Here is a 26,123-nt window from a genome sequence, read left to right as displayed (position 1 = left end):
GAGGTTACTTAAATGAGAGATGAAACATTTCTCTCAATAAACATTGTGTCCAGATGAACTGATTCAACTTTCTGGTTAATTTTTTTCTGAATGTTTTATTTTTTATTTTGATATACTCTATTGATCCCTGTAGGGAAATTATGCTCTGCATTTAACCCATCCTAGCTGTGTAGCTAGGAGCAGTGGGCAGCCACCATGCAGCACCCGGAGGCCAACTCCAGTTTGTCTTTCCATGCCTCGGTCAAGGGCACAGACCAGAGTACTAACCTTAACATGCATGTCTTTTCTGATGGTGGGGGAAACCGGAGCACCCGGAAAAACCCCGCTGCAGACACGGGGAGAACATGCAAACTCCACACAGAGGACGACTGGGAAGATCTCCAAGGTTGGAAAACCCCAGGGTTCGTACCCAGGACCTTCTTGCTGTGAGGTGACAGGACTAACCACAGTGCCACCATGCCACCCAAATTCATGCAATTTCAAATTAACTGTTCAAGTATCCATCTCAAGCAGGTTATACTACTGTAATGCTCTATTTGCAAGATTATCCAAACAGTCAGCAGGATAGCTTCAGCTCATTTAAAATCCAGCAACCAGAGTCCTTACATGTACACAAAAACGTGAACATATTAGTCCAGTACTGAAATTACTTCATTGGCTCCCGGTACAACACAGAATCACTTTTAAAATACTGCTAACAGTCTATAAAGCTCTTAATGGTTTGGCTCCTCTGTATATTTCTAACTTGTTCACTGATAACCTGATCAGGCCTCTCAGGTCAGCAGGCAGACGTTTTCTAGCTGTACCCAGGATTAGATCCAAGTCTGGTGAGGGTGCCTTCAGTTACTGTGGTCCTGCTCTCTGGAACAAGCTGCGTACTGACCTGAGGTCTCCCACAAGTGTGTCCGCATTCAAAAGCAAACTCAAAACGCTCCTCTTCTCACAGGCTTATGGTAAACTACTGTGTGTGTGTGTGTGTGTGTGTGTGTGTGTGTGTGTGTGTGTGTGTGCGTGCGTGCGTGCGTGCGTGCGTGCGTGCGTGCGTGCGTGTGTGTGTGTACCTGTATGGTAGCACTTGTTTCTTGTACCGCTGGTTATATGTAACTATATGATAGGCACATATAACCAAATAAATAAATTAAATTGAAACCCCTGTTTATGATTGTGTTGGTGTTTTTTGGATTTTTAATTGTGTAGTATGTTTAATGTATGTTGAGTATATGCATCATTGATTTGGTTTCTGTATTTTACTTATGCTTATATTCTTGTATTTATATTGTTCATGCCACGAAAGAGCACTACAGCTGTGATGTTTGCTTTGCGAATGTTGATTGAGAAGTATAGAGAAGGCCAGAAGGAGTTACATTGTGTCTTTATGGATTTAGAGAAAGCATACGACAGGGTGCTGAGAGAGGAGGTGTGGTATTGTATAAGGAAGTCGGGAGTTAAAGAGAAGTATGTAGGAGTGGTGAAGGATATGTATGAGGGAAGTGTGACAATGGTGAGGTGTGTGGTTGGAATGACAGATGGGATTACATCAAGGATCTGCTCTGAGCCCTTTCTTGTTTGCAATGGTGTTGGACAGGTTGACGGACGAGATCAGGCAGGAGTCTCCTTGAACTATGATGTTTGTGGATGACATTGTGATCTGTAGCAAGAGTAGGGTGCAGGTTGAGGAGATCCTGGAGAGGTGGAGGTATGCACTGGAGAGAAAAGGAATGTAGGAGCAAGATGGATTACCTATGCGTGAATGAGAGGGAGGACAGTGGAATTGTCAGGATGCTAGGAGTAGAGGTGACGAAGGCGTATGAGTTTAAATACTTGGGGTCAACTGTTCAAAGCGAGTGCAGAAGAGAGGTGAAGAAGAGAGTGCAGGCAGGGTGGGGTGGGGTAGGTGGGTGGAGAAGCATGTCAGGAGTGATTTGTGACAGAAGGGTACCAGCAAGAATTAAAAGGGAAGGTTTACAAGATGGTAGTGCAACCAGCTATGTTATATGGTTTGGAGACAGTGGCACTGATGAAAAGACAGGAGGCGGGGCTGCAGGTGGCAGAATTGAAGATGCTAAGATTTTCGTTGGGAGTGACGAAGAAGGACAGGATTAGGAACAAGTGTATTAGAGGGACAGCTCAGGTTGGATGGTTTGGAGACAAGGCAAGAGAAGCAAGATTGAAATGGTTTGGACATATGTGGAGGAGAGATGCTGGGTATATTGGGAGAAGGATGTTGAATATGGAGCTGTCAGGAAAGAGGGAAAGAGGAAGGCCAAAGAAGCGGTTTAAGGATGTGGTGAGGGAGGGCATGCAGGTGGCTGTTGTAACAGAGGAAGATGCAGAGGACAGAAAGAGATGGAAATGGATGATCCACCGTGGCGACCCCTCATGGGAGCAGCCGAAAATAGTAGTATTAGTAGTGTCATGTTTATGCCTGGTGGCATGGCGGCACAGTGGTTACTGTGGTCACCTCACAGCAAGAAGGTCCTGGGTTCAAGCCCTGGGGTAGTCCGACCTTGGGGGGTCAACCTGGGTCGTCCTCTGTGTGGAGTTTGCATGTTCTCCCCATGTCTGCGTGGGTTTCCTCCAGGGGTTCCAGTTTCCTCTCACAGTCCAAAGGCATATAGGTCAGGTGAATCAGCTGTACTAAATTGTCTCTAGGTATGAATGTGTGTGTGTGTGTGTGTGTGTGTGTGTGTGTGTGTGTGTGTGTGTGTGTGTGTGTGTGTGTGTGTGTGTGGGCCCTGTGATGGCCTGGCGGCCTGTCCAGAGTGTCTCCCTGCCTGCCACCCAATGACTGCTGGAATAGGCTCCAGCATGAGAGCAGAATAAGCGGTTCAGATAATGAATGGATGGATGAATGTTTATGCCTATATTTTATATTTTGTCTTTTAATGTAAAGCACATTGATCTTACTTGTCATGAAATGTGCTACATAAATAAAATCGCTGGGTGGACAACAATGATGTTATAGTCAGGGATGCTGCCAGAAACAAGCCAGTAGTCTGACTTCCTTGAATAATCTTTGCTGTTCCAAGTATAAGAATTAATTTGGGGGGGTTTCAATCTCCAGATATCAACGATGGCGAACTTGGCCATAATTTTTTTTTCTTTTTTTTGTTGTTGCAAGTATGAGTTCACTGAGGGATGTGATCTATGCTTTCTAACATTATATTAACATCTCCACCTAAAATAAGTATGGTAGAACAAAATTTAGTTATCCAGTGGTCAAGACTCTCTTCAATCGAGTCAAAAAGTGTACAGGTATCCTGAGCAGACTTGTAACCATACATTTTTAACATTAATACTGTATTCTGATTGACTGAAAACACCAGAAAAATGAAGTGGCCATTGGGGTCACTGTAATGATCTAACACGGCTCCAAAATAGTGACACCTGCTGATCGCTCCGTGCCATGAGCCATCCATATACACCATGTCTCCACTGAGATCTCCAAAACGTATCACCTACAACTGAGTGGGATACTTGGAAGAAAAAAACGTTTTGTATTTTCTGGCAAAAGGAAATTATCTTTAAGTTTAACGTTATTTCATAAACCCCCAGCATTTAACGAGATTACTGACAGAGACATAAACTATGAGTTAGACTACATACAAAAAAAGTAGCTGTAAGAGCAAAGTGAGAGCAAAGAAGTGTTAAGATGCAGAGTCGTGCAGGGATATATAAATTTAACATAACAGCTTCATAAAAAAATTGTAAAAATAGGGCCTTTTTGTGAGCATACTGACATAACAAAAAAAAATCAAAGTATCCTTTCTCGTTTCAAATTAGGATGTTGGCAAAGACAAACAGAACAAACAAGTGTAACAGCAGCTTTAGTTTGAGTCAAATGCTTCGTAATATGATTATGGCCAGAATTTTGGGGAGTCATTGCAGTTGCTACCTTTGCAGTGAAATTTCAGCCCAATCAATAAATGAACAGGCTCCAACATAATAAACACTGCTTCCTTTCAGTCTCGCCCATCAAACAGCAGGCCAGAGTTTATTTCTTCTGTCTCGATCCACTACAGTTTGGTCTTCGGTGAACCGCATTTTGTTCTCCTTCAGAAATGTTGATGATTTGGCAGCTTTCCAAACAGCATCCTGGATAGAGAACTGCAGGATGATTGTCCAAGGCTTTGATAGATTGTTGCCTTTCCTGCCGAGCTTGTGCACAGTGTCAATTACATCTGGTAGCTTGCCTTTTCCTTCTGGATATACCTCTCCACAAATGCGGATAACCTCCGCCCTAACATTTTCCTTGTCGTTTTCCTGCAGCCTTAAATTCCAGCGTCTGGAGCATCGTTCCAAGTCAGCAACGAGGGCATTGTATGCATCAATTCACCACCTCTCCATTTTTAACACAAAATCAAGTTTCTGCATGGTTTCTTTTAGCATATTACATATAAAGTCAACAGTCTTCTTAAGGCCTTCAATTTTCACATTATCAGTCACCAGCTTCTCATTTGTGTCAGCATGTATTAAAGATGAGTGAAGAAAGTATGGCGAACACCAAACTGGAGTCATTTTGGTGATCAGACTTGCCTTTCTTGGATACAAGTTGTTTGGTTGAAGTATTAGGTAGTGGAAGTCAGTCTTGGAGTGTGTAGGTGGAGGTTATATTACATTACATTGCAGGTTGTTGTTATACCTTGTGTTTTTCTACATTAGGCATACAATTGGACCGTTTGTTAGACTACTTAGCATCAGTATTATTACATTTAAAGTTGAGTACAGACAATTGTTAAACTAAGGTTCAATTTTTTTCCATTACAGCGCTCAAACGTTTTGATTAGCAGGATGCCATATCGGCTCCCTCCTCTGGAAACAACTTGTTGAAATTTTGGTAGTGGATGGCGGCAAAATCAACCGCTGACAAGCCTACGCCCACAGGCTTTCCTCCTAAAACCCACCACCAACTTCCTCCAGTCCATGCACTTTTAATGTCCGGTGTGTAATCGACAACACATGCAAAACAACATCTGGCACATCATTTAGCTCAAATGCAAATCCAAGAGACCATCTCTATACCTGCCACTTCTTTCTGCATCACGTTTACTCTGGCTGTATCATCGCAACTGTGAATGGCAGAGGCCACATGTGGCCGCCAGTAACCCATTCTTCACTTTTACCACCAGTCCATGTCCTCGAAGGTTATAGCATCGTCTGGTTTAACTGAACAGTTTTTCCCCTTTGAAAAGGTAATGCTTAGTTTTAACAAAGATACATTTTTCTGCACACCCAACACATCTACACATTTAACTGGAATCTTTTTTGGTGACTTTCAGCCATGCTGGCTTACAGCCATGGTAACCACAGGCTAGTTGTCAGTTAGACCAATGTCGACAAGAGCACCATTGCACCTTCCTTTTTTTAATCATCGCATCTACTTTGAGCTCTGTCTTCACAGGGTGTTGGATTGGTTTAGAAATTTCAAACCTAGTTGACAGTCTAATTGTTCCCACCCACATTTTGGCCAAATTCCCTCACAGTTGTCTCTGGATGTATAACACACATCTGGTCCCGTGAGACTAGCAGGAGGCTGAAGGCCCGGATCAGTGGGAAACACAAGATGCAGCACAGTCACCATGCTGCCAGGGGATAATATGATTGAATAGGGCCAATTAGCATAGCATCAATAGCTAGTCGAAAGATAGTGAGAAAGGGGGGTTTAAATTCAGATTTGAGGGAGACTATAGAATCTGACTCTCTGACATCAGCAGTAAGATTATTCCAGAGAAAAGGGGGCGGTAAGAAAAGGCTGTTCAACCTGCTGACTTCTGATGATTAATTACCAGAGGAGAAGTACAGAATTGCTGAGAATTACAGAATTAGCTGATGACTAATTCTGTAGTTCTCAGCAGCAATAGTGGCTGAAAGCTTCAAATAGCTTTTGTTTAATTAACTTTTTTTGAGGGGGGGCAGGGGGAATTTGGCCTTCCTTTGTGGGCTCAACTAAACCCAAATATTATAAATTCATAGTGGGCTAATTTATCACCATGTATATTTCATAAAACAATGTTCTATTCAAGACAGCACATACTTTTCTTCTTTTCATGTACTTCATTGTTATTATAGAAAATAACAGAAGAAATAACACAGTTCAGAAAATATTTTTGTTATTTTTGCAAGAAGGCCCACCAGCACCATTGTTCAAAATGGGGTCTGGAGTGGCAGACACAAGCTGTTTGCACACACACACACACACACACACACACACACACACACACACACACACACACACATATATATATATATATATATATATATATATATATATATATATATATATATATTTATATATATACTGCCACAGCCTGCACGTTTAAATAAAAAATATTCCATTCAAATCTACAGATACAAGCGCACACACAGGTACAACTACATACTACAAACATGCACGTGTGTAATACAAAAATCAGTCTGGTGTGATACAGTGCAAATATTTAGGCTATACCGCAAAATTGAGTAACATAAAAACGAATTTTCTCTACAAATGTTATAGTACGGCATCTAACCGGTACAAAGTGTGTACCATTATAAAAAGAAAAAAAAGCCAAGGCAGGCTAGCTCATAAATGTATTTTACAGACAATTATGCTTTAAAATTAAAGCCCTTTAAACCCTTATCCGGAATACGCTGAATTTGAAAGAAATTCACTTACATTTGATTTACGTTACTATTATATTTTTTTCTGGGGCAGATCCATCATTCCCCCCCTACCAACTAATGTCCCCTGCATGGAGACGTGGCAGCGCCGCCGGTCATATGATGATGGGGCCCACTTCACACACGAACCCCACCCCGTTACCGCTCGGTGGGCGTTGAACCTTTCCGGCGCAGGATAACACATTTTCAATACCGGTCACTTCATTTTGAATCATAGTGCGGCTATTTTTACAGTCTCTTAATATTTTAATATAACTGCTAACTTTTACCAATAAAACCCTGCATGAACAAAATACATAAAATTCAAGAGTGGTGGCGACCACCCAAAATAGTATCGTTTTAAGACGTTTGCTGCTGACGTTTCCAGAGGCTTCAAATAGCTTCCGTTTTACACTGGCAGTGATTGGACGCTCCTGTACTCAGAGAGCTAACATACTGGCTGACCAAGTCCGACATTCTACACTTCAATGGAGGAACAGCCCAAAGATCGGGCTCAAGAAAGGCAATATTACCATCACGGAGAAGATAGAAATTCTATTCAACATACGTCTTGTCTAAAACATGATCAGAGCCACTTCCAGTACCAGCATCAGGAAACGCAGACGAAGAAAACAGGTTGGGCCATCCGGGAAAAGTTAGCTAGCAAACGTTGGTTAGCCTTAGTCAGCTAATGTCAGCGAGCCGAACTAGCATTAGCTAACCATGTTTAACTCATATTGTTGAATACTTTGCTAGTAACAAGTAATGGAATTCCCTGCTATGCTGCTTAACTTTAAATACAGCAACTTGCGAGTAGCTAACAAGACTTAACAATAAGCTAAATTTGGACGTGAAACGGACAATGAAGTTAGCTAGTCGAGTGACGTTGCGTGACAGTTGTCGCTGGTAGTGGCTGGTTTGACATATCGGGGATTGACCTTGTGCGCCGGTTTCAACACTCGTATTTCTGGTGTTAATACAACGTGATCCTTTATTTAATACCATTTGAGTCTCCGTATATTGTTAGTTGTCTATATTTGCGCTCTGATTCACTTTTAATTCTCGCCCAAGTTCCTTCTATTCATTTCAGAGTATCTGTGTCCAGTTGAGGAAAACAAGCCGGCTCCACTGGAATGTTCTGAGCTGCCATTTCCTGTCGGCCATGTTAGAACATCATCACGAGCTAATGCTAAAGTTACCCAACCACTTAGCAAAATTTTAACTACTACAGCATTATCTGGCCCTGTAAAGAGGGTCGAATTTTAATGCATGTAACGTTATGTGACGTGTGACTTTCTCACATGGCTCACCGACAACCATTCTTTTAAGAAAACGCAAGCTGTGTGTTTTAAACTTAGCTAATGCTAAATCGGTTCCCGATTAGTTAACATTAGCTAGTGCTAGCCTGCTGTCAGGCCTGTTGCATGTTTTCCAGTCAACGCCAAGTAGCTGTTGGCGTTAACGCATACGCCTTGAAATGGATACTTAAAACGGTGTGGCTCTGCCTCAAACGGAATCGAGGCTGACAACTCCAGAACTGTATCGACAGTGTTTTTGCCAGTAAGAAGAGGGAAATTGCTTCCCGTGCGCTAGTGGAATCTAGAAAGGGTGTACCGAGAAGCTTGTGTTGCTATGCCATTATACGAGATGTGTTACAGCACTAGTATGGCAATCGCTAAGTCCCTTGATGCATGGGTATATTTATGGTGCAATGATGTTTCATACTAGCCCATGTCTGTTTAATTTTAATGACTCCCCTTTTCACGCTTTGCATTAATAAGCATTATGGGTTCGGGTTTATCCAATTTGAACTGAGTTTGAAAATCCAGTGCAGTTGCCCAACCCACACGAGGATGTGGTAGGATAAAGACTTTGCCTTTTTTTAGTATTGCACTTGATCACACTCATCACACATCAACTATTTATCCATAAATAAACACTTGCTGAAGTAGTTTTTGCCTGTAAAGTTCTCTGTAGCATGGCCATAATTGCACATTATTGTCATTGTTCAGATTTTTGTGATAGAAACTGATTGAGGCTTTTAAAATTATCCTTTGTTAATGTGTGACTGCACAGTGCTAATTGGATACAAATTTAATAGTTGAGCTAAAAGAATAAAATCAGTTTTACAAGCCTCATAGCCCACAAAATTATACTTAAAATACAGGAGATGAGAGGTTGTACTTGTATACTAGTTAAAATTGTCATGCCAGTTTACATTTTTGAAAGCAATGAGCTTTTTTGTTTTCTGTGAATGACTGCAAGACTTTCAGTTTCATGTGCTGGTGAAAACGTGTTGTGTGAATGTGATGCGGTTCAGTAATATTAGCTGACTTCCCTTTTATTATAGGATATGTTCACTTACTTTGAACCAGCAAAAATTAAGTTAGAATTGTAATTTTAACTTGAGAAAGTATGGTTTGTTACTTTTTTCGGGGGAGTATATTAAGATGAGTCTGAGCTTTCCATTCTCAAAAAGGTTTATCATGGTTTTTGAAGGCATACATGATTTCCCCAATGGACTAGGTTGAAGTCCAGTGAAACGGTTCGGCAAAGTGGTAAGATTCTCAGTACTGAAGTGATAAGTCAAGTTTTTGTCTGTATGATTTGAAATTATGCCAAAGGTCTAGATTCAAAAATTTAACCTGTTTAATTAATTTTCAGAGATTTAGAACAGTGCAGTTACTATAAGATACAATACTTTTGCTCTCTGAAATTTCTAACCCTTGCCTCTGTTTACCAAATATAACTGATTACAGTTTCAGTCATTAATGCCTCAACTGTATATTTTAAACACAACCTACTTTTTGCCAGTTAAAAAAAACAAGCCCTGTTGGGTCAATATCTCCACTGACGTGCTCGGCAGTCTATGATTTATGATTACTTTTTGGCCAAGCACATTATTAAAGAAATGTTGACAAAATGGCAGGTGACCAATGAAAGCCATTGCTGGCACAAAAAAATAAATTAAAAAAAATCCCCACTTTTAAGTTTACCTTTTTTGTTTTATCTATTAGTCATTTTATATTGGATTTAGTTGAACCAGTGTTTACCTTTAAAGTCTTTGCAGTGTGGTTGAGCCAGGATGAAGTTGGCTATTAGACAGAGGTTGGCTCTATCAGTTCTGGTATTGTCCTTGGCACTTGTCACAAATTTAAAGCAGCAGTAATTGAAATATTCGGGCTGACTTGAATTCCATACAGGCAACTCATTTTAACCTGAATTTTTTTCCTTTTGAAGGCAATATGTATCTGCATTTCTGAAATACATCTACTTTCTTTAAGGAGTTTACTATTTCCGCTCAATAAGAGGTTGCCACTGTATGAACAATCATTAAAGCCCGCTGTACTTTCCTTTTCAGGAAATAGAAAAATAAACTTCAGTGACGAAGAGGGGGAGAAGAATCCACATACATTTGATGTTATGTCGCATCCTTCCAACAGCAATGGTAACAGACACATAACAAATGCAAACGTGAAACAGAAGTCTGCGCAGAAGCCGTACACAACTGTTTCAAAAGTAAGCAGCAAAGGTGTGGACTATAAGAAGAGTATGGACCTAAAAAATGACAAGGAAAAGGCCCTGGATTTGAATCACCATGAGAGCCAGCCTCTGGATAAGAAAGATACTCTATTACTTCAAAATGGTGTTGTAAACTGTGGCTTCATTACAAATGGATATTCTAGCAAGCAGGCTATAGACAATGATGGTAGTGGCTCAGAAGGTGGCTATACTACTCCGAAGAAACGCAAGGCCAGATGTAACAGCATTAAGAATACTGAGAATATGTTAAGGGAAAAGGAAAGAGACATGCAGCAAGGCAATGCATCACACGAGTCTGGGGCTTTTAATCTTGAGACGACTGAGAAGGGAGTAAATTCAAGACTTGAAAGTTTCAGAGGTGTCAACAAAGTGGAAACTCAATCAGCATCTAGACGGGTTCTTTCATCTGAGGCTTCAATGGCTGAATCACAGAGGAAAAACTCTGATGGTAAAAACTTAGGCACCTTTGGTAAAAAGTTTGAGGAAAGGCACAAAGCCAAGCTTTCTTCCCAGTCAAAAGAGGACTCGTGGACTTTGTTCAAGCCCCCTCCAGTATTTCCTGTGGACAATAGCAGTGCTAAAATTGTGCCCAAGATCAGTTATGCAAGTAAAGTAAAAGAGAACCTCAACAAAGTAGCCCAAGCTGGAGGGGAACCTCTACCTACCCCTGTAAGACTAACACAAGTCCCCATGTCCGCAATGAAAACTATCACCTCAGCTAGCTTTACTAATGGTCCTGTTTCTGGAAATGGAAACGGCTGCCCGTCAGTGGGCACTTTCTTTGCTCCCGCTGCTAGTAGTATTCCACCAGCCCCATCTCTCCCAAGTGGCGAGAATGTAGCAACTCCTTTGGACAGTAACTGTAGCTCTACAAACAGTCCCGTCGATGCAGAAGCTTATGACCTGAGAAAGTGTACTCTTTTAATTTACCCTTTAAATATGCAACCTGTGCTCCCTAGTGCTCGACAGCTTGACCCACCACCTGCTCAGACAAATCAGAAAGCCTTAGGAGATATCTTCCAGAATCAGTGGGGGCTTTCCTTCATCAATGAGCCCAGCTTGGGAACAGAAGGGGGAAGTGGGCACCTGGCTGGGGAGGTCAAGACTACTGTGGTCACATTTCAAGAAGAGTGTCCTACTGTCGCAGCCAAGGCTGCCCAGACACGCCTTGACACTAGCCAACCAATCCCGGAGCCAGTGATATTGGCTCAAGACTCAGAGAAAAGGACTTGTGCCCCTGGCAATGTGTCTAATGTTTTCTCCCCTGCTCGTGTGATGGGTGAGGAGACAAAGATACATCATTTTGACCAGGAAAAGACAAAAGCTGAAGCCAAGAGTTCAGGTTCTGTTGTGTCAGCCCCCAGTAAAGACATTGGTGCTAAGCCCATACAGGGCCTGCTGACCACCTTGTCCTTTGGTGCGTCCAAGGAACAGGCTAACCCGAAAGACCTTGATAGAAGGTGTAGCTGGGGCTCGTTTGATGTCAAAGCTGCTGTCACGTATCACACTAAAGGTAAGCTCAATCAGTTAACATTTTAGAATGGCAGTGATATATATGGCTTACACTGCCTAATGAAAATTTTCCAGATGTTTGTCGCTCCTTGTTTTATTAAACAATCTAACGCTCTTGTTTTCCTTCAACAGAAATGGAATACATTTTCACTTTGCAAAAACAAGGTAAACACAACTTGTTAGTTTTTTCGAGCATTTTATTTTCCCATGAAAATTATTTGGGCTTTTTTTTTTCTTTTTTTTTTTTCCTTGCTTCACATTTTAAAACACGTTCTTAATTCACAAAAGCACAAAAAGTGATGAGGGCAGAAAAACAACGAATTCACTAACAGACCAGAATTAAATTGTGAGACTTGTACTTGAAATTCACAAACCTTGGCGCTGTTTCTCAAACAAATTGAAATTTATAAATCATTTATCTGTTGCCATCATGTCTGGTGTGATAACACTATTTGATTGATGATAATAAAAAGATGGCTTCATCAGCTTTGCTCACACCTGGTGTAACCTCTGGAAGCAGGGCAGCAGGACACATTGTTACTTATTCTACATATAAAACTGCAGAGCAGAATTCCTAACCATGTAGGTATTTTGGTCAGATTCAAATATTACTAAGTTGTGATGCTTTGACATCAAGCCAATATCCAATGAGTTTCCTAAATGCTTGCTGCTATTAGAACATATTGAGGCCAAAGATTGTAATGCAGGCTTTCTGGAGACAGAACTGTAGGCATAAAAGTCCAATGTCCCTACTATGGCAACTGTTACCACCAGGTGATGCTAATTGCAAACCATTTGGCTAATGATAAAAACGACATGGTGGAGTGTTGCTGCCTTAGAATTACCAGGATGATTTGTGGCATGTGGAACAAGATCAACATCATGCAACCACAAGTGTTAAATTTTAGCCCTGTTTACACCTGACATTAACATGCCATTTGTATCCAAATCTTATCTGGATAATGAACGATCCGATTTCGCACCTTGCATTTACTCCTGGTATTTAAATGCATTCTCATCCAAAATGTGTCCACTTTGGGACACATTGGATTGGACACATTGGACCTTAAGTTTGCCCGCACGCAGGTGGGTGTCAGGAAGTCAGTGCACATTTTGAAAAGAAACATGATTCATATAGTCAGGGTTTGCATCTGCAGAATCTTCTAATGAATGAAGAAATGTTATCCTAATGTGTAATGTTGGCATGGGCATAGGACATGTCATTATATAACCCTCCTGTTAGCAGGGAAAAGGCAAAATTTGCGCTTTACAAACAGTATCCTATAATAAACAATATCCTACATTAAATTTATTTTTTAAAAGTGTCCTTAAGACTGGCATGGTGGCGCAGTGGTTAGCGCAGTCACCTCACAGCAAGAAGGTTCTGGGTTCGAGCCCCGGGGTAGTCCAACCTTGGGGGTCGTCCTCTGCGTGGAGTTTACATGTTCTCCCGTGTCCGTCTGGGTTTCCTCCAGGTGCTCCGGTTTCTTCCCACAGTCCAAAGACATATAGGTCAGGTGAATCGGCCATACTAAATTGTCCCTAGGGATGTGTGTGTGTGGCGGCCTGTCCAGGGTGTCTCCCCGCCCGCCGCCCAGTGACTGCTGGGATAGGCTCCAGCATCCCCACGATCCAGAGAGCAGGATAAGCAGTTCAGATAATGGATGGATGGAAGTGTCCTTAAGATTTGATAGTTTTTAAATTGACTGCGGTTTCATACAATCAGCCCTGCTGTGTGATGCCATGATGTCATGTAACACAGCGTGTCTTAAAAAAAATGTAGTTCATGTATTTATGTCCAGTCCAGTTTGTCAGATGCATAGTAGTATTTCTTTAGAAATAAATGTTTTGAGTATTCTGAAATGAAGCTGACAGAATATTGTTATTCGAACAAAAATAGGGAAACAAAAGGTGACTTATTTGTGCTGGCTGACAGCCAGGCAGCGCTGTCCATGGTGCTTATTCTGTTGTCAGGCGGTGGCTGTCTGTTCTTTTATAGCTTGTTTGGTTTTTCTCTTTTCTATAAAGGCAGTACAAAACAATATTCCAATAGTGTAATTGGCGCCTTCTTTGTCCCATATGTGAATCCCGTATGGATTACATTCATACTTGGTTGACTGTGTGATCTGATCACAATGCAAGCCAGACTACCTCTGAATGTGGTCTCGCAGATCCGATTGCATTCAATATGTGCTACATGCATTAACATGCGTTTTTCCTTTTCCAGATACAGATGTTATTGCCAGGTGTAAACGGGTGTTTTGTCAAGTTTTTATTGTTGGTCAAGTAGTTTGCACATACCTGTACAAGGAATTTGATATGGTGGATGCTTACATTCTGTTGTAGAAAAACTAAGTATCTAAAAATCTCTGTATGGGACTTTCTAAGAGTGTCAAAGTAATGAAGGCAAGGGTGTAGGATTTTTAGTGAGAATCTTGTCGAGAGTGCAAAAAACAAAAGGCTCTTGCAGTAGGAAAAACCTTGGGTTAGGAAAAACCTTTTGCTCTGCTCAATCTATCATTAATAGGACACAGCGTAAAGGAAAAAAAATGTCATCACTGTCAACAGCTGTGAAATGGTTGACCTGATTTATTAGCAGAACATTCACAAATGGATACAAAACCAAATGTTATGGAATATACTCTTGAGTGTGTATATGCAAAGCCTGGCTGGGGACTAACAATACACCTACATGCACAAGACTGTTGTTGTATCCCAAACGTAAGCAAGCAAAAGCAATAAACAACAATAGAGTTGTTGAAATTGGACTGACTGGAACAAATTGTTCATGCACGATTTTCTCTTTCTTGGGTCATACCACCAAGCAAGTGAAAAAAATAATGATTTTACCTAGGATCTCATTTGGACCTTTTTTGATCCATGGATGAGCTATACCATATTTGACACTGAACTGGCTAAGAGTTTAACCACTAACAAGCATAAAGAATTAAAACTATAACCATGATCTGCCACAATCACTACATACCTTCTCATTTGGATTTTTGGGGTGATACCAGTTGGTAATTTTACACAGTTTCCTTAACAGACACATGCTGAGGCACATTTTCTTTTGCATAGTCTTTTCTACAATTTGCTTGGTATTTATAAATGAATCATATCTGAGTGTTTGGAAATCCTTTCCTTAAATGATTGTGTACAAAAGAGGGGGGGAAAAGTTGACTCATCCTGTGCTTGTGCTCTTTTCCTTGTTTTAGATCCAAAACGAGTAGTGGTTTATGATGAGACCAAGGATGGACCTGATCAGTGAGCTAGATTGTCTACAGTACTAGCGTACTTCTCTCTCTCCAGGGTGCTGCAGTTATCTACCTTGGAAGTCACGATCCTGTTGGCTAACTAAAATAACTGACAAATAAACAGTTGAGTGTCGTCTCAGATTTTTTTTTTTTTTTTTTTTTTTGAATATAGGTCGCAAATAATGCACACATTGGGGGCATCAGATGGATGGATTTGGTTCAGAAGTGCACAGACTTAGATTTATTTTTTATTTTTTTTCTTTTGGAAAGTTGTTCGGTGCCTCTCCAATATGATGAATGGACACTTAACGCCATTGAGCCGTGATGGATGACCGTCTCACAGTTTGGTGGAAAATTATGTTGGGAGTACAACAAAAGGAAGGTGTCATCTGCACCTCCCAAGCCTTTATCCTGTTGTCTATTGGACTGTGGCAACCGTCATTCTGACTGTAGAATGCCTCTGTCAGTTTTTTTTTTTTTCTTTCACACATTCAAGTTAGTTCATTGTAGATATATTAGAATTTATACATACACATCAGTGTGTAAGTTTGACTTCCTTATGAAAGAAATGAGAACACACTTTGAAAAGAATGCCTTGAAGTTGTGAAACTGAGTGGTTAGGAGTCCTGGTTAAATTGCGAGCTGTATGACAAAGTTGAAAGGTAAGATCCAATCCAGTGAGGGAGAACTCGTCTTAAATGCGTAGGGGAAAGTAGAATGCCCAGTAAATAATAACCCATTCTTTTCTTTTTTTTTTTGTCTACATGATTAAGTATTATCAGCACCGTGGAAGGACCCCAGAGCACAAATACAAAAGTGCCCGAGTTGAAGGAAAGTCACATCCCTTCATTTGTTGTTTTTTTTTTCTTTTGAAAGCTGTGCAAAACATTTAAAAACCAGATTATCAAAATGTAAACTTTTTTTAATTTTATTTTAAAGCTTCACACATTTCTTGCGGTCTATTGATATTGTGTTGGTGCAGGCTGTTTGATTCATATGCCTTTATGCTGTCATATGAATCAGGAGTTAAGGAATTGCGCTAAAGTGATGTATGTGGAAAAAGAGATTGCTAAGAGTGAGTGGTATTCTGTGTTTTGGGCTATTTGCTATGAAGCAAAACTCAGGATCCATCCTTACCAATTTTTTGCCTGCATTTTCTCTTCATGGAATTAAGGTTAATTTTATATCGTCAAAGAAAATTTTCATTTTTTAAAATGACAAGTTTTAACTTAGTTTTGCTAACTTAATATTTGGATTTTAATTTTCTGTCTGATTACTATGGCATTATATTTCATGCATGTTTACTGGTGGAGAAGAGTCAAAAGTCACTGTTTGTTACCACACAGAGGACAGTAACAAAACAAAACTGCAATACTAATCCAAAAGTTCCCTGACTAGCCACTTTGTCATTCTGTGTTGAAATGTGAAGATGAATAGTACTATTATAGTAAACTGTGGATAACATTTTAAGTTCGCAAACCAGTGTGCAATAACACCATATGATCCCATAGAGCTTGTGAAATGGATTGTATGGGACCACAAAATAGTCACACAATGCTCTTGTGGCCTGTACTTAAGTAACTTATTTCTGTTTCCAAAATGTTTTAGGTTATTATGCTTTCATTATCAGTTACACAAACTCTATTGCAAAACTTCTAAATGTTGTGATGTTGGTTTGGTAGAAGAGGTAGCATTGAAATAACTTGAGTCTAGAGAGCCCAAATTGCCAACATGCTAACAGGTCGGCCATGAATCATTTTGTTTTACCATCTCCAAGTCAGGAGTGTTTCTCAGCTATGGAAGCTAGATGACAAAGTTTCTTTTCCGTAGAAGACATGATTTGGTTATTGTGTGGATTAATAGCACTTTATGTAAACTAATTGCTTTTATCTTTTAATTACTAGAGAGATCTATATGTACTGACAAGAAGTACTCTTGAAAGAATGGCTCTGGGCTGTTACTTTTCAGAAAAATAAGTTGATAAATACAGAATTATTAAATGTAACTCAGGTAGTATTAAAAAGCCATGACTACATAAAAAAATATTTTCTGCCAAATGGCCCGCGTCATGTAATGTGCCCAAATTTAAAAAAATTTTTAAGTACTAAATTGGGAGTCTGATAATATGGTCTCATACGCTGTGATGAAACACCAAAATATTTCATTTGTTTAATGTAGTGTCATGTCATGCAGGGTGCTGTCGTTGAATATTTTTGGCTGTAACCCTTTGAATTTTACTGTTTATTTTCTTGAAGAGCACATTGCTCCGTGCATGTTTTTTTTTTTTTTGTCTTATATCGACTGTAATCTCACTGCAATCTTTGGTTCATTTTCTCTCATTTGTTCCTATTGAAGCACCTACTCATTGATGATTTGTTAAATATCTGTGGTGTTTACAAGGAGTTGCAAAAATGTGGATATGAGCTTTCAAGTTTGGTCCTTTCTAAGACTTTGATTGGGGTATGTCAGAACTTGTACTTGGTCGGAGAAAAATTGTTTTGCACAAATTGTCCCAACATTTTACGTTCATCTGTCTGATACCTGTTAGCTCTAATGAGGTTTGAAAGGGTTTTTTTCCCCTCTCTTTAAAACTTGTGTACAGCGTGTGGTGTGTTATCAGATACTTTACTCTGAATTGGAAGAAAATTATGTCTTATCTGGTCAACGAGGAAAAAAGTGTATTTAAGTGGATATTGTCCATTAGCAGTTAGACTTTTATTATTTGAGTGATAAGTGGGAATTAATGGTCAGTCTGGCATGAAGTTTGACACAGCTCATCTTTAATTTTCTTCCTATTGCCCATGCTTGTTAGACAGTGTTTAGATCAGGTTGCCATCATGTAAATGCCAAATTAAACAATATCACACTTTAAGTTGGTAAAAAAAAAGTATTTGGAGTTCAATATGCTTTTTCAATGTAAGGCAGGTTGGTCAAAATAACTTAGTGACATTAATTTATTTTTATTTTTGGTCCTGGTGGTTTTTCCCTTGGAGTAGATGTTTTTGTTTTTGGAGAGACTGGTCCTGGATACATGGGAAATTGGATATCACCCATTCTCCTGCTCAAGGCTTCTTTTTAAAGCACTTAATACAGCAAAAAGGCTATATTGAATATGCATTAAAAATAGTAGATCTATTATTTAGCATTCTAGCCTGCAAACCAAAAACTGGTTCTTAATAGAGTATATGGTAGTCGATGACGGGGGGGGGGGGTGTCAGAGCGAGTGTTAATGTGCTTCGTGTTGAAGGAAAAGCCTGAACATGTTGAGGTTTTTTTTTTTTACCCCCTCCCCCAGGATGTGCAATTGCTTAAAGGATGCAGGCTTCCAGTTTCTGAATGAATAGTTTGGCCATTTGGCCTTATTGTTTTTGGGTGTGTGCATTGTGAGTTCTTCCTACTATATGCAAGTTCCCCTTGTTCTTCAAATTCCTTATTGTTTCATGTTCAGGTGCCTGTGTGAAAAATATACTTTTACAACGATTTTGATTGTTTTAAAAACTGCTTTCAGCATATAGCCGTGCCATGTTTTTCTTTATATTTCTGTAACAATTTGGAATTCTGTAAAAGTTTTCTTACAGCTATCCTGGCTGAAAGCAATTAGGATTTTAGATGTTCTCTAGATTTTGGAAGACTCATGGCTTGAAATTTGTGACCTAGAGCCAAAATGAATTTGAATGGGACTGATTTTGATGACATTTGTGACTGGCGTATAGACATGCCAGCTCAATGTCAAGTTCTGTCTGAGGTAGCACATTTTTAATTTGAATTGATTTAACAAATTATTATTTTAACAGTGTATGTTTTAATAAACTATTTTTGTCACCTAATTTATCCATAGATGCACAACTACTTTAAAGGAAAATTATAGTGAGAATAAATTTCTCATTTTTGATCCATAGTAGACTTAGGTATTGGTCATTAAGGCTGATGTAGACTTTTTTCCCATATGGCATCAATGTTAATATATTTGAAGATATTCTTTTCCAGCATATTTTATACAAATTACTTTAATGCATTTCTTCTAATAGTTATGGTGGAGTAATGAGCATTGAAATGCATCACATCAAGAGTTCCTCTTAATATATATTTTTTTGTAGTGGTCTTGATAATACAGGGGAAAGTGAGGTTCGACATATATAAATGTGCAGTCTGACAACTCTAAATCTGCTTTCGCCAAAGGTACACAACTCAGATATTCAGCTACTGTGTCGCCCATGAACAGATTATGTGAAAACCATCTCTGTAACAACTTTTCGGGGTAAAGGGAGGATGTTTTCAGTGAAATCACTACTGTAGCAGCTGAATGTGCATTTATGAGTGTGTTGTGGTATAAGTAAGGGGAATTGCAAAAGGAACACAGTATAAATAGGGTTTAAAAAAAAAATACCGAAAGTGCTGCTTCTTCATTCAGTAATCAATTGTCTGTAATGGGAAATGCTGGACTTGGTGTTTGTGCTCCATCTTCAAAACTGTCCCTACTACTACTTACCACTGTCCTTGCTTCTTGTGCAAACCTTTAATTCAGGGGTGGGGGTGTTGAAACGTTTATTTTACTCTGTGGCACCAGAGAGGTACAGTATTCACGGTCGGGCACATGGGGGTACAAACAAGGGCAATGTGTGTCTTTATGGGACTCCACTACTATCGACCATTACGAGGGGTGATGTGTGGCCGAGTCATCTTTGTTCTGTTTCTGTATCCTCTCTAATGGCTGTTGTGCTTGTTGATGCATTATTGGTCTGCTCCTCTTACCACCGCTACACTTCTAGCCCCCAGGATATGAGGCAATAGCATTTCTTTCTCAAATGTCTTACAAGTTGACGTTTAAGAGTGTGCAGTCTTTTTTTGGGGGGGGGGGGTTAACGGAAACATCACATTAAAATGTTTTTTGTTTTTTGAGCATGATAATTATCCTCAAATTCCAAACAATGTAATAGATTCAATTAAAAGATACAAAAAAAAACTCAAGTGTTCACAATTTTAGTTTCCATTAAAATGTCAAATTTTCATTAAGAATTTACAGTGTTTCGTGTGGATTGTTCTGTGGATTGTTGAACATTACTGCTTTCTAATCTTGCATGGAAATGAGAGCATGTGGGATGCTTAAAGCACAGGCTGCCTGTAACAGTGATCTTGGTGAGACTGTGACTCTGTAATATCAGTACTAATGGCTTATGTTTACCATGCCACATCAGTACCACACAATGCACGAGTCATGGAAGCTATTCTGCTACAAATGAAGGGAATAGGATGTGGGATGAACTCTTGTCCATAACTGTACAAATAGAAATTGTTTGGCTTTCAGAAACACAAAAAGCAATTAGTAACAAGTCTCAGCGCATCATTCTACTGTATTTGTGCAACAGTTGTGACATTAACTCGCGTATGTTAATGCTATGATAAAGCCATAAACATAACACTGTGGAATCAAAAGTTGCACAATTTGAGTTTGTCTGTCAATACTTTTTTAGTGTGTTAATTTGTGATTTAACGGGATAGAGCAACGGGTAGGTAAGCTGCTGGACAAAACAGCCAAGGATGCATTTTACAGAGGATCTGAAGTGATAGCCTGGAAGCATTATCTGAAAATGAGAGCTTCCATGGCTGCAACTGTGGGCTCAAATCAGATATTACCACCAAATGATGTCAACTCTAGTTTGCGTGACATCATCCGTTTCTCCACGTGCACATTTCTTTTGAGGGTCATTTGGGGGTTGCATCATGTCCCTGTAGTTTAGTGCTGCCCTCCACTGGTCAAATGTCAGTTTTGAGCTTTACCGCAGCAAAAAGGCTTATTTTCCAATAATCCATGCAAAGCATTATTTTCAAACTGTAAACCGTTAATAATCCAAGTTTAGCTAGCCCGCCATACAATGGCCTCCTGTCTGTTAAAATTTGACCCCAGCCTTTGTCATTTTAACCAAACCCATTTCATTAGCTCCAAAATTATTTATATTACTAGGTTTTATTGTAAAATTAAAATTGCATTGTCTTTCCTTTGTTCAGCAGTTACATATATACATACAAGACATCCTCATAACACATCGACTCACTGTCTTTAGATGGCAGTTTTCAGTACCTTGTCAGCTGCGTCATTTCCCTTTACTTCAACATGGGCTGCCTTGTACCCAGAAAAATCCCACACACTACCTTGACCTGATACATTCTGTATATTACTGTTCATGGATGAATAAATGAACTAGAGTCCCCTTCCTTTGGAGCCATCAAGGTTACTGCTGACTCACAGCAGAACACCACAACCGCTCTTCTCATCTCCAACTGCCAAAGTGCCCATAAGATTGCCACAACTTCAGCAGTTAATGCGGAGAGTTTGGTAGTTGCATTCCCAGAAGAATCTCAATCTGTGGAGTGTGCACGTGCCAAATGCCGAGTGCAAGCGGAGCCTCTGCGTGCCCATTTTGCTCTGAGTGATCATCACCTGTGGAGGGCAGCATCACGCCTTCCCTGCACCTGTTCTGCACCAATTTAAAAAAACAAGTAAATGGAAAATGTATGGATGACAACCCCCCCCACACACACACACACGCACATGCACACGCACACGCACAGATCAGCTAAAGTTCAAAATTGGAACATTCACAAATGTGAGCGAATGGGTGACTCGAACATGACAAGCATGTTTCATAGATAAGAAAGCATCCTTTTATCTATCAAAACTCACTTCACGAATTAAAAATTATTTGGGAATAGTGGTATATTTTGGGGTCATGGCGCATTTTTCTGCCAGTTGTCCAGTTTCAGTCAAGTTGATTAAGGTCCAGTAAAGTCAAGGAAAATCTTCCATGGGGGGCTGGCAGCAACAGATAAGTGGATAGTTAAAAGGATTGGGATACCGGCATCGAAACCATGAACTGTGCAAATTCCCATTTCTGCAGATGTATTTAGAGTTTTTATTTTTTCCCTTTAACAAACAATTGACTGATTTCATGAACAGAAGCTATTGCGTTTAACAATTCCAACCCATTTTATATGGTAATATAATGCATATTACCACACGTGCCTCACAGGCAGAATGTGGTAAACAATAGGCTAGCAGTATGTAGTGTGTATATGTATATTCAGGGTACATCTTATTCATAAACATATGATGCCTATCTAAAGGGCCCAGGGTTATTGCCCAGGGTTCTTTCAAAGTGCTCCATCTTTCTGCAACCTGTGGCCCCCGGCATTCTCATGTAAAGCACATTGCAATTCAATTCCGCACATGAAACATGCTATATAAGAAGTTCGACTAAACACACCGCTCTACAAACACATTTAGCTGCAGTGAAATAATGTGCTGAAAGATATAAAGAATGCATTGGAGAGCCACATCTTGGCCGTAACTACCAAGGTTAAATTAGCTTTACTGAGATTTGTAAGTTAGTGCATGACAGTGCAAACAATGCATAATGAATGGGATTGATATCACAGTAATTGGAGGAGTTGAGAAAATTTCAGAGATTGGGCATGCGTGTATATTTACGAGGGTTGAATTTAGTTTAATGACAACTCTCGGGCAGATGCTGTTGAGGTGACGGGGGTCTCTCAACATCCCAATCGATCCCTGGAATTGAACCGGTTGGTTCTGCCGCCCCTTTTACCCATTTATCAATTTGCCTTGATTATTCTGCTCCTGAGCAATGTACTACTTCATCATGTCGGCAGGAGGGGTCTCAGCGGTTAGCGGGACCTGGGTGGTTAAGAGAGGATAAAAAACCTGTTCCATTATAGGAAGGTCACAGGTTTGATCTCTGCTTCAGTCAGTGTTCATTTCTGTTGAAGTGCCATGGAAGGAGGCGCTGGAATCGTATTTGTTCCCGGTTTGCAGGGAAATGGCTGTCAAAGTGGTTATGCTGTCGGCAAAGCTTGTTTTAAGGGGGGCACGCCAACACCAAAGTCCTGATTGTATCATGTTCATATAACAGAGGTGCAGTGAAATTCGTATGAACAATCTTGCAGTCTTTCTAGTAATTGTCATTAAGATAGTCCACTATCAGGTTGTACTGCATATGCGGTAAAAAAATGTGTAATTCTGAAAAAGGATCATCAGTGTTATAAAAAAAGGCTGATAAGCATTGAAATATTTTGCAATGACAAGTGTAACTGAAATGTGTGTCAATACATCAAAACTTCTGATATAGTACTGCAGCTGCACATTCCTGCGACACAGTTAACACAGAGTACTTTCTAATTCCTTTTGACTTCCAGGCCAAACCAATGCAGGATTTCAGAACTAATGCAGATATCAAGGCTTATAGGGGACTTTATTACTTAGTGATGTTGCTATTTCATTATTCAAATCCAGTCTCCGAGGGAAAACTGATTTCTTTACATTCAGACTATAAAGATTTGGGGGTCTGTATCAGTCAAAATTGCACTTAATAAACTATCTATGTTTTCATTAATCGGTTGAGACAGATCGTGACTGTTATGAAACACGCCAATACAAATATGTCTCAGTATCCATTTGACCCACATTCATCCATGAATGACATGTAAAGATTCATAGGCAATTTTAGGATATTACTACTCAAGTTAGGCCATTTGGCAGTATGGCAAAACTGCTGCATCCAAGGTACATTTTTAATAATGTAATGTGCAATTAGCCAGGATGTGTTAAAGCTGTGAAGCTGCCATTTCAGGGATGGGAAATTGTGGCCATGGCTGAAATCTTGTCTCATGGGTAAAACACAGGGCTGCAGTTCAGTTCAGTTCAGTCACTCTATTATCCCAGATGGGAAACATGACTTGCAGTCAGCTGCACAAGATAAAACAACACAAGTACAAAAACGTTCCCTGTACATACAATACATAAAGCATACAAAACATAATAATAACAAACCAACCGCTAAAGTGCTGAATTACATGTGCAGATTAAGCAGAGTTATTGCACAGGGAACAAGGGAGTTTCTACTCCTATTGCACATTAAATCTCTATTGGACTCTAAATCTACAGCCTGGGGGAAGAGCTTCAAACACAAAGTGAAGGGGGTGGGGTGGGGTGGGGGCGTCTATGCAGTCCAGACCTGGGCTGGCCTTGCAGAGAACCTGCTGGTCAAAGATCAGGGGGTCTGGTGGACACCTATCATCTTACCAGCCACCTTCACAATAAAGCTCAGGTGTTTTTGTTTGTATTTTTACCCCCTTTTTCTCCCCAACTGTATCTGGTCAATTACCCCACTCTTCCGAGCCGTCCCAGTCGCTGCTCCACCCCCTCTGCCGAGCCGGGGAGGGCTGCAGACTACCACATGTCTCCTCCGATACATGTGGAGTCACCAGCCGCTTCTTTTCACCTGACAGTGAAGAGTTTCGCCAGGGGGACGTGGCGCGTGGGAGGATCGCGCTACCCCCCCCCCCAGTTCGTCCTCCCCCTGAGCAGGTGCCCCGACCGACCAGAGGAGGCGCTAGTGAATCTTGACGTTATCAAGATGGCCGCCGCGAGGCTTACGCTGGTTCCTGCTCTGCTGCTGTGTCTTGCACTTTTGTCTATGTTTTATGTCAGAAAAGCATCGTGTCTATGGAAATACAACCGTGAGGAGTTGCTGTACATCAGGAGGACTACATTTGGTAATCTGGGACTACCTGCCAACATTCCAGAGGATATACTGGCTGTAAACAACACTGGGTCGCCACCCTGGGGAAATACACCTAGCACAGGGAGACGGAGAACAGGGGTGGTGTCCAGGTTCAGGAGACGGCCCTGTCGGCCCCCGCTACCGACACTGATCCTATCCAACGTGCGATCCCTCAAAAATAAAACGGATGAACTTTTATCATTAACACAAACCGACAGAGACTACAGAGACTGCTCAGCCTTCTGCTTCACCGACACATGGCTGGATCAGTCGGAAGCGGTAACCTCCCCCCCCCCCCCCCCCCGGCTTCACTATCTTCAGAGCCGACAGGTCAGTCAAACATCTCACTAGTCAAAAGGCGGAGGTATTTGTCTCATGGTCAATCAGCACTGCTGGTGTAACAACTCAACAACCCTTCGTCGCTACTGCTCTTATGATCTGAATTCATCAGTTTGAAATGCAGACCATATTACCTTCCCAGAGAAATCGCTTCAATTATATTAGTTGGTGTTTACATTCCACCACAAGCTAATGCTAACACAGCCATTCTCTCGCAACACATTTCCTATGTGGAAAACTCCAACCCTGACACGCCTGTCATCGTGTTAGGGGATTCAACTGTAGATCAGTTGACACACCACCAACACCAACAGATGATCTAGCTTTACAAAGATTTCTCGGGATGGTTAACTACCTTGGAAAGTTCATTCCCAACTTTAGTGAGCTTACGGCTCCACTACGACAACTAACACACAAGGACACAGCATGGACATGGCATGAGCAGCAGCAAAATGCTTTTGAACAGCTAAAAGCACAAGTGTCTAGTCCACCAGTTCTGTCATACTACGATGTCAGTAAACCAGTGACGCTCACATGCGATGCTTCACAGTATGGACTTGGTGCTGCATGTCTGCAAGGAGGAAAACCTGTAGCCTATGCTTCACGCACATTAACTGACACTGAACAGTCACATATGAAAACACCTACAGCTGTGTTACCTGCTAAGACAACTGGAAGTCTGTACACAACACGCTATGGTCGTGTCAGCAAGCCAAATCCTAAGTATAAAGACTGAGTCAATTTGTCAGCTCAAAATTTTGAAGGTTATGTCATTTAAGTTAATTCTCTGATTTGCTAAGAGCTGACATTGAGGTCTTTGGGTTTCGTTTCAGGTATCTTCACATATAAAAGACCTCATTTTGTGTTAAAGTATAACTATATGCTTTGCTAAGACAACTATTTTCATATTATTCATTAAGGGCAAATTGTTTTCTTTGCATTTGATAATTCTCACTCTGTGATTATTGAACAGTTATTTAATGTATGTTATTTGAAGGTTTGTTCAATATATGTTATTCAGCAAGTACTGATAATTGACAACATGGTTTTGTTATGGTATGAGCATGAGCTAAGAAAGGGGGATGTAGAGCAGTGACTGTGTTTGCTGATGTTTATTGAGCCACTGCAGACACCGTACTGAGGAATACTCAGTTATACAGGTTACCGGGTGAGGGCCCGCGAAGCGATAGTGCTGGATGCCAGCTACACGTATGTCGTCTTATTGCATCCTCGTCGTGTTGGTTAATAAACCAGGTTA

At 40.5% G+C, this 26,123-nt stretch overlaps 1 protein-coding gene across 1 annotated transcript; it reads left to right on the top strand.

The window, feature by feature from the left end:
- Positions 1-7,103: 7,103 nt before the first annotated feature.
- nufip2 (nuclear FMR1 interacting protein 2) lies at positions 7,104-20,367 on the top strand. The gene is made up of 4 exons (XM_056285401.1): positions 7,104-7,275; positions 10,001-11,695; positions 11,827-11,859; positions 14,910-20,367. The coding sequence occupies exons 1-4, from the start codon at positions 7,128-7,130 to the stop codon at positions 14,960-14,962; spliced, it is 1,929 nt and encodes a 642-aa protein (XP_056141376.1). The 5' UTR covers positions 7,104-7,127; the 3' UTR covers positions 14,963-20,367.
- The last annotated feature ends 5,756 nt before the right edge of the window (positions 20,368-26,123 follow it).

This window comes from Lampris incognitus, chromosome 8 (genome assembly GCF_029633865.1).
Source record: "Lampris incognitus isolate fLamInc1 chromosome 8, fLamInc1.hap2, whole genome shotgun sequence".
NCBI classification, from domain to species: Eukaryota; Metazoa; Chordata; class Actinopteri; order Lampriformes; family Lampridae; genus Lampris; species Lampris incognitus.
This window is presented reverse-complemented; position numbering and strand designations above follow the sequence as displayed.